At 40.3% G+C, this 14,150-nt stretch overlaps 2 protein-coding genes across 2 annotated transcripts in view; both read right to left on the bottom strand.

The window, feature by feature from the left end:
- The window catches only part of CDC14B (cell division cycle 14B), a 42,831-nt gene extending 36,868 nt beyond the window's left edge, over positions 1–5,963 (bottom strand). Inside the window, exons 1-2 of the mRNA XM_039729998.1 lie at positions 5,904–5,963; positions 5,773–5,815 (exon numbers count right to left, since the gene is read on the bottom strand). Of these exons, the coding sequence (XP_039585932.1) occupies positions 5,773–5,815; positions 5,904–5,963 (103 nt within the window). The remainder of the gene's footprint in view (positions 1–5,772; positions 5,816–5,903) is intronic.
- A 2,134-nt stretch (positions 5,964–8,097) lies between these two features.
- Positions 8,098–12,899, bottom strand: PRXL2C (peroxiredoxin like 2C). The gene is given in 8 exon segments (XM_039729756.1): positions 8,098–8,771; positions 9,391–9,522; positions 9,769–9,874; positions 10,313–10,366; positions 11,888–11,956; positions 12,426–12,675; positions 12,677–12,779; positions 12,782–12,899. Coding segments are annotated over 8 exon segments (945 nt in total). The 5' UTR covers positions 12,885–12,899; the 3' UTR covers positions 8,098–8,643.
- Between the last annotated feature and the right edge of the window lie 1,251 nt (positions 12,900–14,150).

Genomic DNA, 14,150 nt, shown 5'->3' with positions numbered 1-14,150 from the left:
GGATTGTATTTAAACTGGCATTGCTAGATTAAACACATGTCACTGCAGCCCCAAGCTATATTTTCACACCACTTCTAAACTGATTTAATGGCTAGCTACCACCAGGTTCCTTAGAAGGAAAAAAAAAATCTTCTGAGTTAGCTCACTGAATGAGCCTACTGGGGTTTAAGAGCAGGAATATGCAGCCAAAATTTTTCCCTCCATGGCATCCATCCTTAAGTGCCAGTCTAATTATTGACTAGACTGAGCTCTCCCTCTTAATTGTACACAAACAATGACCACATCAAAGTCTGGGAAGAATGGCGGTAGTACTCAAACCGAGTTCCTTGGGTACTCAAACGCTACCTTTTTGCACTTCAGCTTCTTCAAAGAACCTTTATATCACTTCTGAAAATATAAAAGTACTTTGCAAAGAGCGATCCAAAATCTTCAAATAAAAAAGAAGGACAAAAATGAAAGTAAATATAATTTGCACAGGTCAAATACCTAAAATAATTTAGCATTTTGCTCCAAAACAGGATTTGGAATACAAGAATCACTTTCATCCTCAGTGCTTGTACTGTTACTGAAATGCTTCTGCAGCTTGCAAAAATGTCCAGTAAAAATAAGAATTCCTGTCTTGAGCAAGCAGTGTGTATGTGGCCTTCAGAATTGCTATTGGCAATGGCTCTGCTCTGGTATCTCTGAACTGTTGTTCATTGTTGCTATTCTTAAAACACCTGAAAGAAACTTGAGTTTAATGAGTTTGCAGAAGTACCTCACAACAAGAGCAGTGTGTGTCAAATGCCAATATCCTGACAAGCTGTCCGTTCCTGTGCACTGCTAACAATTACTCCCTATTATGTAAACAGCAGGCTCCATCTTTTTAACATGTTTCCTATAGGTACATTTTAGAATGAAGAAATTTCCTGTAAGTGTATTTACCCTTCTACTGATTTACCAGTCCAGCATCTGACAAATGCTGTATTACTCACCACGTCTGTTTTTACCTGGTTTTTTTCCAAACACATTCCAAGTTCCATTTAATCAAGGATTACTGTGTCGGTTTTTTTTAACAGAAATTAAGAAAAAGGAGAATGCCTTCATTAAGGATCTGATTGCAGGATTGAGAGTTTATACATAAAATACACTCAAGCACTGATGATTTGATTTCACTAGGATTCCACAAAGGTTTGGACTGCCAGGAGCAAGGCTTCACTTTCATTATCTTCGTGTTTCCTTTGCTAATTTTAGCCCTTTAGTATTTCATTTACATATAGTGCACTTGAGCACTTCCTAATTCCTGCAAATTTCTGATAAAAAATCATGCTAAAACTATCAAACTAGAGCAGACCTTTCTAATCATCTCTCAGAAGGATGACAGAGTAGGGCTCACTGCCTTACAGGCTGCATCTGCTCTGCAATTAAGAGATATGGCTGCAGCATTTTAGATATACTTCAAATACACTTAATTTTGTCAGCCTTATATAACAGAACAGTTAAAATACATAAGCATGGATGTCACTGCAGGCATTTAATTTGAGTAAGCATCCAATGTACAACCAAATGAGCCTACATACCCCCGGCTGAGGCATAGGTTACCACAGCTGTGTTAGTGCTGGTATGTCTGCTAGTGAGACTAAAGCTAGCACAAGCATGGCTGTCCAAGCTGATTGCAGAGTGAAGGAAAAACACTCTGCTTGTTTATCAGAGCCACAGTGCTCTGTAGAAATAGATGTGTAGAAAATTGAGAGCTACCACTTCAAAATCACATTAATGTGAATTTGGAGATGAAAAAATAATCTCCTTCCTTTACTCTCAACAAGCCTGATGCTTCTCAGGTTGTGCTGCACAGGCCTTCAAGAAAGAAAATTAATTCAAGAATTACGGTTAGACTTGATCTTAGAGGCTTCTTCCAACCTAAATGATTCTATGACTTTAAGTGACAACTAAATACGCATTAGTGGCAGGACAAGTTTGCATATGATAAGCAAAAATTATTTAATACAAACAGAAATTCCACAGTTCTACTGTTAAATAGTTGCCCTAGATGAGAAACTCAGTGACTGACAGTACAACAAAACCCAGTGTTAGTCTGTTTTGAATCACTGGGAATGTTATCAAAGAGTTTTTACTATTTTAAAAGGAGTGTATTTCTGAATTCAGAGTTGGTATATGGAATTTTGTTGTGTTTGACTTAAAGAACTTCAACATATTTGTTGAAGATTTTCTTTTTAGTCCTCCTATCCTTGAAAAAATTCATTCAGTCATCATCACTATGATATTTCAAATTCAGGTAATGATAGACTTGCCAATTGGAATAACAGCTTGGACTCTGAAAAGGAAAATAAAAGTACACTAAAAAGATAGAGGAACTTTTTTTAAACAAAAAACTATGAAAGCCTTATTTTCAGTGCCATGTCATGACTGATCAACACTGTTACTTCACTTACATAGTGCGCTTCCACTCTGCTGCTCTTGACTGATACATGAGACTGCATATGTTCATGCACTTTCAGTGCTGGATTAGATACTAAAAACCTCAAACTTGTATTTAAAATCTTAACTTTAGAGAAGACTCACAAGTAAGTGAGGTCATATTGATAAAAGAGTAAACACAGTTTTTGTACTGATATATAATAAAATATTATGTCTGCATAATAAAAACTAATTGAAAATGTTGAGAGTCAAAATATTGAAAGCTTAATGATACTTATTAGAAGTGTCCTTAGCATTCTAGAAAAATAGTTTTCTATTGGGTACACAAAGCTTATAATGACAAACCAGCACTCCTGGAAAAAAGACAACTTAATGGTTTGAAAAAAAACCAGCAAGCTGCAATACAAAACCAAAACAACAATGCACATATCAATGGATACATTAAAATTAATTAATTATCAACTCCAACTGACTATACAAGCAAAATGATTCTCAATGAAGAAAAACAAAATAGGTATGTACACTGTAGCTTAGAGCATCCTTAAAGGTGTTCAATTCTTTAAACAAACTGGATATACATTCAACAGGAAAAACAAACATTGAGAAATTAGCCATGACACTATGTCACTTAAAATTTAATTCCATGTATAGCTATTGTAGTTATTTCAGTTTAGAATTTACTATACAAAATAGGTGAGAGAGAAACCCACACCTTTTGCCTGAAGTTTATGCACTGTAATCCACCTCTTCTTTAAAATGTTTTTTATAAAATAAGAGCAATGAGAAAGAAAAGCAGCTGAGGAAAGGAAATAAACAGCTTCCAAGCATCTCACAGAGCATTGTTACATTTTATTTAGATCATATAAATTACTTCTCTCAGAGATCAGAAGGATATGGGAATATGCTTCTAATAAACAGACAAAATGCATTCAGTTCCAGCAAATTGGATTCATACCAGCAAGCCTCATGCACTAGTTGACAAAGACAAAATGATAAAGCTTACATTCAGCTTGACAGACTAAAATGAACAACTTTTTAAAAGGACAGCTTTCCTGAACTAGTCTTACTAGTAACCAAGAATATTTAGACAGTTCTAATTAATAGTTATTCTGACATATGGCTGATGCATACAATTAATTGCAAAATAAAGAAATGCAATGATTACTGTAAGTATTGTGGGTAAAAAAATCCTAGAATGGATTTGAAACTTTGCTATCTGTGAATGTAACATCACACAACAAAACATCTATAAACCTTTATAGCAATTTCTGTTTATGTTCTGCTTCTGTCTTTTGCAAAGATGAAAATAAGGATAGCCAGCAATGTTCTTAATAAGTTTGGCACTGTTTCTGTGAGCAGATAAGCTAACACAGACATCTCAGCCTTCACAATGGTTCAAATATTTACCAGTATGTCCATTTTTAAGAATAAGACATTATGCTTTGTCTCCAGTACACAACTATTAATTAACTTCTTAAAACTGAGAAGGCAGAACTGACATTTAAAACCTTGACAGAACTGTAAAACAGCTGAACAAAAAGGTAAGCCTGTTAGCTTATTCTTTTAAGATTTCTCTTTTAAAAAAAACAAGCAGCAAACTAAACATTAGACTATAATTCAAATCAGAACTAAAAACTGGACAGTAAACAGCAGCCACTGCACACAGCAAGATCAAGACAAAATGAAGTATTGTTAAATATAATAATCAAATTTACTTTAATCAAAGTAAAGTAAATTAAAGTGCACTTTAATCAAATTTACTATACTTGGTGGTACTGCTGCACATGGTGAAATCCCATTGAAAAAACCACAGGTCAAAGCCTAGGTGGTGTACTGAATTTAAATGGGTGAACACTTTCCTGAAGGAGAAAATACAGTAATTTAATGGGCTTGTTGATGCCAGACACATGTTACCAGGTCAAAGCAACTGCTCCATGAGAATGGTTAGACCTGTTTGCTGGAGAGAAGGCTGCATGGTAATACTGGTAGGAAAATCACTTTGATACTAAAAAGTCATTATCTGTTACACGAGGGGATTCCACAACTGACCTTAGAAACCATACTATCATCATGTCCTATATGAACAGTTGCTGCTATAGAAACAAAACACATGTGGAGTTGTTGGAACTTTAGAGTTCTGTAGATAAGTACACCATTATGTTTCTCAGTGGAGATTAGGCCTCAAATGCTGAATTTTTGGCTGGAATATTTAGGATTTTACTCCCTGACAGTATTAAAGCTTTTTAAAAAGAAGAATCTGGTAAGCTTTGGCAGTTTACATTCCTTCTACGTTGCTATGCCAAATTTTCAAAACAAAATCTTAGGGTTTTCTAAACATACTGTTATGTAGGAGACACACGAGTTAATATAAGGAACCATGCTTTTGGCACAGAAATAAAAGGCACATTGGTGCCTTTTCTGTATGTTTGCTCTGTATATTTTTGCTTGCTCTGTCCACAGATATTTTCCACACCCTTCACAGAGACGTGCCGGGAGGTATATTTCTTTCTTTTTATGAGAAGTTGTAAATACACTAAAATTGTGAGATCATGACATATGACTTAAAAAGCAATTCTTGTTGCTTTTGCCTTTAGGCAAACTAAACTCAAGCCCATCTTTCAGCTGGCGAAAGCTCAAACCTATACACAGAATCTTCTGGCTGTGATCCTACAGGCTTCTTAAAAGAGGCAGACTCATGTGCCAAAACAAAGCGCGGCTCGGAGCCTGGAGTCACGAAAAGGAGGGACGACACTGAGCAATCCTGCCTGCACAAGCTGTTGGCACTTGCATGTCAAGGGGAAGTGCGACCATTATTTTACTCATTAGCCAGCAAGCCCGATATTACGGCATCAGGAGAAACAAATACCTACATCTATCTGTACATGTATCTATCTGTATAGACACGGACAGGTTAGACATAGACATATTTGGGCGTGCGCGTGTGTGTGTATACATTTTCCCCGATACATGGAGAAACACGCTACTTTTTGCCACCCCACAAGGTGTTGAACGGACAGAAACGTGTTTAACGTTGTTTCCCGTTCACTTCTCCGGCAGGCAGAAGATGCCAGCAAGAGGCAATGGGTACGGCTCGGGCTACCGGGACATCGGCAGGATGAGTTATCCCGCCGGACGAGCGGCGCAGCTCCCAACAACACTCGGCTGAGCGACACGCCAGCGCTCCGGGCTCGGGGACGGACCGGCCCACCGCCCGGACAGCAGCGGCTGCCCAGCGCCCCGGGGTCCCGCCGGGAATCGCGCCACTGGAAGTTTTCCTGCCCACCCGGAGCCGGCGGCACGGGACACCGCGCCGGGACACCCGGACAAACCCGCCCCCCGGCACACCCCCCTCACCCGCGATCCTCAGGCAGGTCTCCAGACCGCTGCCTTCCCCTGCCTTCCCCTGCCTTCCCCTGCCTTCCCCTGCCTTCCCCTGCCTTCCCCTGGCGCCTCGCAGCCCTCCAGGTGCCCCTCCCGACACGTACCAAAAGAGGAGCCCCAGGACTTGGTACTTCGTAAAGCCGACTCAAAACAGTGCCGCGCATGCAGGCTTCTGGTCTGAGCGTTAAGTGGACTTCTCCGGAAAGTTTAAACAACTGCGTTTGAATCTGCCTCTTAGATACAGTGATACTTTAAAATACACAGTTACTTTAAATGGCCATGGCACTAAACCAAGCTAGCAGGTAAAACAGCTTCTGAGAAGCACTCCCTCCCCACCTCCGTCTAATGGGCACGATGAGAGCCCCTGAGGAAGTATTCTACCATCTGCCGAGCGCGTGTATTTATGCAGGAAAACCTGCTGGAAACACACTAGTTGCCACTATTCACTGCGTGACTTTTTAAAAACTATCCTTTCTAAATAACACCAGAGACCTAAAATTCTTCTGACACTTCAGAAACATTCTTCCAAGGCTGGCTGTGGCCATCGTTGTTCCAATTAATTATGAATGTGGGAGTCATTGTCTCGTAGGGGTCAAGCAAACTCTCACAAGCTGTGGCCAGATGCAAAAGGCAGGGCCTGATTAGGACACCTCAGCTCTTCTCCTGAATCCTCCTCTTTCTTCCTCTCTCCTTTTGTTGGTCTGCACTTTGTGAGTCTTTCTGAAGAAGTGATTTTGCTGGGATAACACAGAGGTTGTGGTATGGTTCCTGTCAGTATTGAAATAGTGAGGGTAGATGACTTCAACCTAAAGAGTTGTAAAACTACAGTTTAATTACTTTCAATACATTTTAATAGTCCATACTTCTTTTAGCTGTACTTAATTTTTTTTAATGTGCTTATTAGGACCAACAGAACTATTACCATTGTATATTCTTTTAATTCTACTAAAAGCAAAAGAAGCAGGAAGGCAGCCAGAACATTTCCTTTAAAATCAAAAGCACCAAGAACAACTGCAAAATAAAGGTGGAATGAGAATCCTTAGTCCTTAGCTGTGATTATCAGCTGAATGAAGTAGAGTGGAAGCACTACAAATAAACTGAGTATTTATCATTCATTGTCTTTGAAAATAATTTTTCTTTGTTTATTGTCTTTGAAAAGAATTTTTCTTTGTTTTACAAACATATGACCAATTTTCCAGCCTGCTTTTGGCTGTTTAAGTAACATAAGGCAGAGCAGCAGAAGCATTCCAGAGTTCCTAGCATGCTAAAAAATATTGTTGAGCTGGGGGAGTGCTGGAGGGAGGAGGCAGCTCCTTATTCGAGACTGTAGGAACAGTGGTTCATGAAACGCAGACTTCACTCCCCTGTGAGCCTGAGCTGCCTGTCCCAGTCTGTTATGCTGAGTCTCTGGGAAGCCTCTGGCCAGCCCCGAAATCACAGGGGTTCAGAGTCTGCACGTGACTACCTTTAGCCCTGAGCCGAGTGCTGTTTAGTCAAACCAGGGAACTGACAACTGTGTTTTTCCATTAATAAAATCCTCCTTCTAAACACATAATATCAAAATAGAGTTGTAATGAATAAGTTGCTGAGGCATATCTTTAATAGAATTGCCTTGTTCAGTATTGTTATATTTCTTAAGCAAGCCTTTTATTTTTCATCAAGGAACAGTGCACTTAATTTCACATGTTCTTAATGGTGTAAAGCTTTCCAGACCTTGCTCTGGGCTTGCCAGTGACCTTAATGGATCCAGGAATAAACGTCTTCACAAAATGCCATTTCACAAGTGCATTAAAGCTTAAAAGGGGAGAAAATTTGCAGTTGAGACATGTAAGTATAGTAGCATTTTACAGTGACGGTCTAAGATCAAAGGCTGCAGAGAAAGATACGCTCCTCCATAAATCTTGGACCATTTTTTTTCCAAAATGCTAAAAAGAAGTGTATCCTAGATGAAAGAAGGCATGTCTACTTTAATGAAACCAACAGATGTTGAATATAAACATCTGTAGATAAATGAACAATATGAAATACACCAGAACTGCAAGCCAGAAAGAATGCTGTTATGCTTACTTCAGTTGTCTAAGAAATAACTAAGAACAGTTTATTCTGAGACCTCTTGCTCTGAGAGAAAATATGTACATACAAAGGAAGAATTCTGCTGCAAATTTTCATAGGAACACAAATAATTTGACTTACTCCAAAACTGATAATCTGATACGATGCAAATTTAAGACACACCTCTCTCTGGTCTTACATGCCCATATTTTTGTATCACACAAAAGAATTGCAGACAATACAGGATGATGTATTTAAAATATTTATTTGAATTTGTGAAGTGTGTTTCATAACTTCTGCCACTGCCAGATATAAATGAAGTCCAGGTGTTCAAAATTGTGACTTTTCAAAGTGTATTTCAATACAAAATTGTCATATAGTGCTGGAAGCTTTAAAACAGTGCTGAAAAGTCTTGCATTGAAAGCCATTGTTGATCTGCTGAAGGCAAGAACCCCAAAGTCTTCCTGAGCAAAATCTGATTTCTTACTTTAGTGCCCCTTGAACAATGATGTTTAAAAAAACATTAGCAAGTTCATCTGATGTGACAATAATAAGCTCCAGGATTTTTTGCAGTCAGTCTCAGCTGTGTCTTAGTTTTCATTATCTTGTACTCAACAGAAATAGCACTTTTGTATCCATCTCTAGTGTCAGGTAGTTTATTCTATGGTCTGATTTTCTACATAAGGTTTCAGATGTCCCAGAAAGAAGCAACAGAACCAATGCTGTTGTAATTCACTGGAGAACTATTCTTGTAGAGCACAAATTGAAAGAAAAATATATATTAAGTCAGTGTCATATGTCAATAATCTGGGGTTTGTTTGAGAAATTCACTGTTTTAACTCCTGCCAGCTGCAAGACTGTATTAATGGGAACATGATCCAGCCTGTTTTTATCAAGGTGCAAAAAATGAACTTCATTGCCTGGAATGAGAATAACATATAAATTATTGAATAACGTATTTATTTATTCAAAGATGTAAGTGAATTGAAGCAGCATTCTGACTACCTACCAGTTATCATACAAATGTGTACTAGTTCTGTAGACTGCACAATATTCTGTATTTTAAACAATGGCAAAATGTTTTTTAATTATATTAAAGGAGCAAGGAACATTGAGGCACTTAACTAGTTTAAATCTGCTGTAGCAGGATGTTTCCTAATAATGTGATGACTGTCATGTTGCAATTCCCCCTTCATGCTCTATCCCTCTAATAAAACCACATTAAATGTGGTTAAATTAAATTTTATTAAATGTGAAAGCAACATGTAGGTAAATACCACAGTATCAAGAAAACCCTCCAAATGTTGAGGCAGTTGTTCCTTCGGCAATCCAATCAATTTTTTCAGGGCTCTGATCAGGTTTATACCACCTCTGTGGGAGATGGGACTACACAATGACACTGCAGATTTCTCCATGGGACAGAAATCACACAGTTCAACACCAGACTGTCTCCTTGGGACCCACAGGGACAGAAGGCGAAATGGCAGCAAACAGCTGAAGGAGACAGTGGTAACTTTCACACAAAACAAAGCAGCTCACCTGGGCCTATAATCAAAGCTCCTCCCTGCTGAGCAGGGTCTCCTTGAAAATCAAAAGCTGGGCTAGTCATTGCTCTCCATATACTCCTAATGCTTCCCAGAAAAGTGTTTGATTTCACATGAGGGCTCCGAACTAAACAAAATCACAAAACACTTGTTATCTAGAAATATGAAGGTATATAAGAGCAACAACAATTAACAGCTGATATGAATACTTTATATATCCCTGATTACCAGCATTTTCAGAAAATATAGCCTATGAGAGACAGTCTGGGGGTAACTCAGTTTCTCTTTACATTGTGATCATACTATTTTATGAAAGCATTTTTATTTTGTTTTGTTTGTGAAAGTCTAAATAAGGTGAGAAAATTATTCTTACCTGATGCTTTATTACCTTCACCTCTTTTCATCCCAAGTATTTTATAAATTTCCCTTTGTGGATCTACATACATTTCATGTGTATACCCAGTTAAACTGCAAAAGGGCTGCAAAATATAGGCATAGACACAGAGTGACACAGAAAAATAAAGTAATATTTGTAAGGTTAATGCAGTAACTAGTTAGGGTCTACTGACAACAGCAAAAATACTGACATCCTGCCAGCTCCATGCTCCCCCCTCTTATTTGAAAACTATGTATTTGTTAGTTATGTTAAAGTGGAAAATTTTTAGCCTCAAAGCTTCTATTAAAACAAAGCTTCCAGTGAAATCAAGAAAATATGTTTCCTTAGCAACCCCTGGTGGTTTTTAAACTGCAAGTTTTAATTATTTGCTTTAGTCATGTATTACTGTTAGAATTGTCTTATGAATACTCTCCTTTTTTATTTTTGCAAAAGACCACCTTTTCATGCAAACCAAATCCCTCAATACAGACCATTAAGACATAATAGAGGATACATTGTATTTAATGACTACTTTATTTACCTTGATGTGATGATATGATGACTGTCCAATAACTATAAGCCTCACATTTGATTCCTAGAACAGAGCATGGGTATTGAAGCTGTAAAGAGGAACTGGGTGCTCCTACAAGACTTCAAAACATTAACAGAATCTGGTGTGCCGAGTTAGTGATCGCAGTGCACTGACTTAAAATTATTTGACATTAACATAACTTCAATGTTTGGAGACTGTACTTTTGTGTATCACCCACAGTTAGTAGCTACATTAATTTTTTAAGTGAACCATTATTTTTAAAGATAACTTTTAAATTACAGTTGGGTAAACTTTAAGTTTCCTGTAGCATTTGTAGGATTGTCTTTTCAATTAATTGCAACATGATATGATTTTGGAAACTCAAAATTTCCACTCAGTTGCACCTACATCTAAAGAAGAAGCACACAAATGATGATCGCCAAACATCTAGTATTTACATATATGGACCCATCAGTAGATACAACTTGCATTTATATGCACTGCTGTTTTTTGCAGGTGCAGCCTTAGGCCTGAGTCTGTAAAACAGAGCCCAAAACTGAAGTTCATTTAAATATCACTAAAAGCAGTTCATAAATATAAGGTTGTTTTATTATATATTTGCCTTTCCCATATGGAATAATTTCCCATATAAAATAATTTTGCTTGTTATGAAAAGAAGCCCTCCTAAAACCAGAACACTTGCACTAAGAAAAGAGTGGACATTTTTGACTCTCTATATATATTTATTTGAGGAGACAAATTAAGAAAATGTCCTTTTGAGTAACACTGATCAAACAGTTTAGAAATATCTGTTCTGAGAAGGGAAGCTGACAAAGAAATTGCCCCTTTTTCCCCTCAAATTCCTAGTCCATCTCAGATGAACTTAGATGTGACTTGTCATCAGCAATGACCTGAGTCTCTGTCTGTGCTGCTGTTGGGAATAAATTACGGCAGAATTTCAATCAGCAGTCTAGAAGAGACAGTCTGACCTTCCAGATTTAGCAGGAGGTCATTGTCTTCTCTGGCGTCTCCTACCACCCAAAAAACACATGTCGATAGCAACCCCTGCCCACTCTACTTCTCTTTTCTGTCACTGTCATTCCTGTTTGTGCAGCTGCCCTGGACAGCAAGACACACTACTAATGCAGCTTACAAATCACCATAGAAAGAGATACTATTTTTAATCCAGATCAATTTTCTGATCTTGTTCCGTGCACATCAGTCGGCTCTACTAGCATAATGGAAAGAGCAGTAGTTAGCAGTCAGAAGACAACTGTCCAGGGCACTCCTAATACTGAAAGAAATGCCTGTCAGATGTTGTCTAACTGTTCTGAGCACAACAGTAAAAAGAGCACTAAGCTAACAGGGCAGGGAGAAATAATGCTGTTCCAATAGAGCGTGTAGTGCCATAAATCCTTTCCTGTGTCTCCTAGGAAGATTCATTATTGCTATTATAGCAAACAATGAAAGCACTTCTTCTGAGCCTTTTTTTTATTATTCCTTGAAGCTTTATGTAAGTGTATAGCTGGACATAACAGATCTGCTTGATTGTGGCCACAAACACATTAAGAGCAGAGTACTTACTTGTAAAAATGCCTTGGGGACTTTTGCCAGATCTTCTACATACTCCTTACAGGTGTAACACAAAAAGTTCTGCAACGTACCCAATTGAATGTGTCAGAAACAGATACAATTGCATAGATACGAAGCAGCAGACTTTGGACACACACCACTTTGGAGGTGATTGGGAACAAGGAATGGGAAAGATTCCAGCCTCCAAATTGGGATTAGGATACTCGTTTAACCCAAGCCTGAACAAGGACACTGGGCCTGCAGCCTTGGAAATATTTTTATCCCTAGATATTTTAGGAATGTGATAGCTGGCTCGACAGCTGGGAAATCAAGGAACACGATACTTGTCTCCCTAAACACCCGGCTGAAGAAGTATTTCCTTTCTGGTAAATAGTTTCACTTCACCAAAGCACAGGGGTCTCAGGAGCAGCACGGCTCTCCTTTGTGTTTCTTCCCCAGCGCTCCAGCTCAGCCCGTGCTCAGCCCCCGCGCCGCCGCCCTCCCACAGCGCCCCGGCGGCCGGGCCGGGCCCCGGACGGCCCCTCCTCACCCGCACGAACAGCACGATCGCTTTCCGCTCCGCGTACAGGGCCTGGAAGGGGACACTCCTGCCGTCCGCGTCCAGCACCAGGCAGAGGGCGGCCTCCCGCAGCTGCTCCTGCTCCGGCCGCCGCCCGCAGCCCCGCGCCCGCCCGACCTGCTGCGTGACCGGGGCCGCCGCCGGCCCGGCCATGGGAGCGCGGAAAGGAAAGGCGGAGCTGGAGCGGAAAGGCGCGGGGCGTTGTGCGACGGCGAGGAAGCGACGGGATGGAGCGGAGCGGCTCGTTCCCGGCCGTGGGAGCCACCTCGGGCCGCCGCGCCGTGGCCCAGGAGGAGCCAGGGGATTCGGATGGAGAGAGCGAGCGCTGCGCGTCCGTCAGCCAGAGAAGGGGTGAAGTTTGTGCCCGGGAAACACAGGAGAGTCACCCGGAGCTTCCCAGGAATGGTGTGCAAGCAGGAGCAGTGACATGGCCGTACGGCCCTCGAGGTCGGCATTCTTTTTGCGGGAGGCCGCAGCCCTGCAGAGGGCCGTAAGCGAGATGGAAAACTGTTCTCGAGGAGCTATGGAACTGCTGAATCAGAAAAAGCCGCGCCAAACACGGTGTCCCTGTTCATGCAACAGCAGAGCTTCACACTCTGTTGACAGCTGGATAGCAGATGTTCGAATGCACGAAGAAACGAGTGAACAGTTCTTATAATAAGAAAAACACTAGGTCGTTGAAGAGTATTGTAGTATTTTAGATTGTTGTGTCAGCTGAAAGCTTATGAGAATGAGACTACTTTTCGTAGTGGTAGAGGAAAGAGAAATATCAGAGAGACTAGGATTGGGGGCATCTCTACAATTTATACTGCTTTGTGAAACTCTCTGATTATATTAATTCCAAAATTTCTCTTGTCAGACTGTCCTAGGGTCTGTATGTTAGAGTGATTCAAACTTACATCCCCTGTGCTTTGGGTTAAGGCACTGCTTTTATATTACCAGGACTGAGCACATAGAACAGGTTAAGTCTTGCATTTCAATATGTCCTCACAAGGACTTTGATTTAAAAGACGATGAATTCAAATTAGTAAAGATTAGTAAGGAACTTCAGGAAATCGTGAAACTTAAAATTCTTCTTGATGCAATGGGACCCAATGATTTTTAACATCTTTTCCAACATAAGTGATTCTATGATTCTGGAAGAATTTGGGCAGTTGTTTTTGTCAGGCTTCCTTGTTTAGTTATCAGTATGCTGTCCAACACATTTCTTCCACTGGCAGTTCATAAACCAAACTGTGCGCTGTGTGCAGCAGCCCTGCAGCTCCCTCAGCAGTACTGATGGGGATGTGCTGCCTACCCTAGACTACTGCAGGACATAGCAAGGCAGAGAACTGACAGCTTTTGGCAAGCTTTGGTCTTCATCTTGAAGCTGAAGTGGATAGGTGATCTTGTTGTGCTATGCCTGCAGTAAAACCGGGAAGCATTGGGCAGGACTTAGGGGCACAGCTCAGGACTCGATGATCAGTAGAACTTAAACCAGGGCCTTTGCCACTGCAGCTGGAAGTCAAAGGAGGCAGTCACATCACTGTAGGGGATCTCCTGCTGCAGCCTCTGAGAGGGAGCACACGTTGGGATGAGGCTGCTGATGAAAAGAATTGGGCATTGTGGTGTCACAAGCTCAGAGGACACTGCCCCGGCTCAGTCTGTACACAGCTGACCTTGTGCATCCAGAGGGCTTGTTCTTTCTTGACTTGA

This window comes from Passer montanus, unplaced genomic scaffold, assembly GCF_014805655.1.
Source record: "Passer montanus isolate IOZ18808 unplaced genomic scaffold, ASM1480565v1 scaffold7, whole genome shotgun sequence".
Classification (NCBI taxonomy): Eukaryota; Metazoa; Chordata; class Aves; order Passeriformes; family Passeridae; genus Passer; species Passer montanus.
This window is presented reverse-complemented; position numbering and strand designations above follow the sequence as displayed.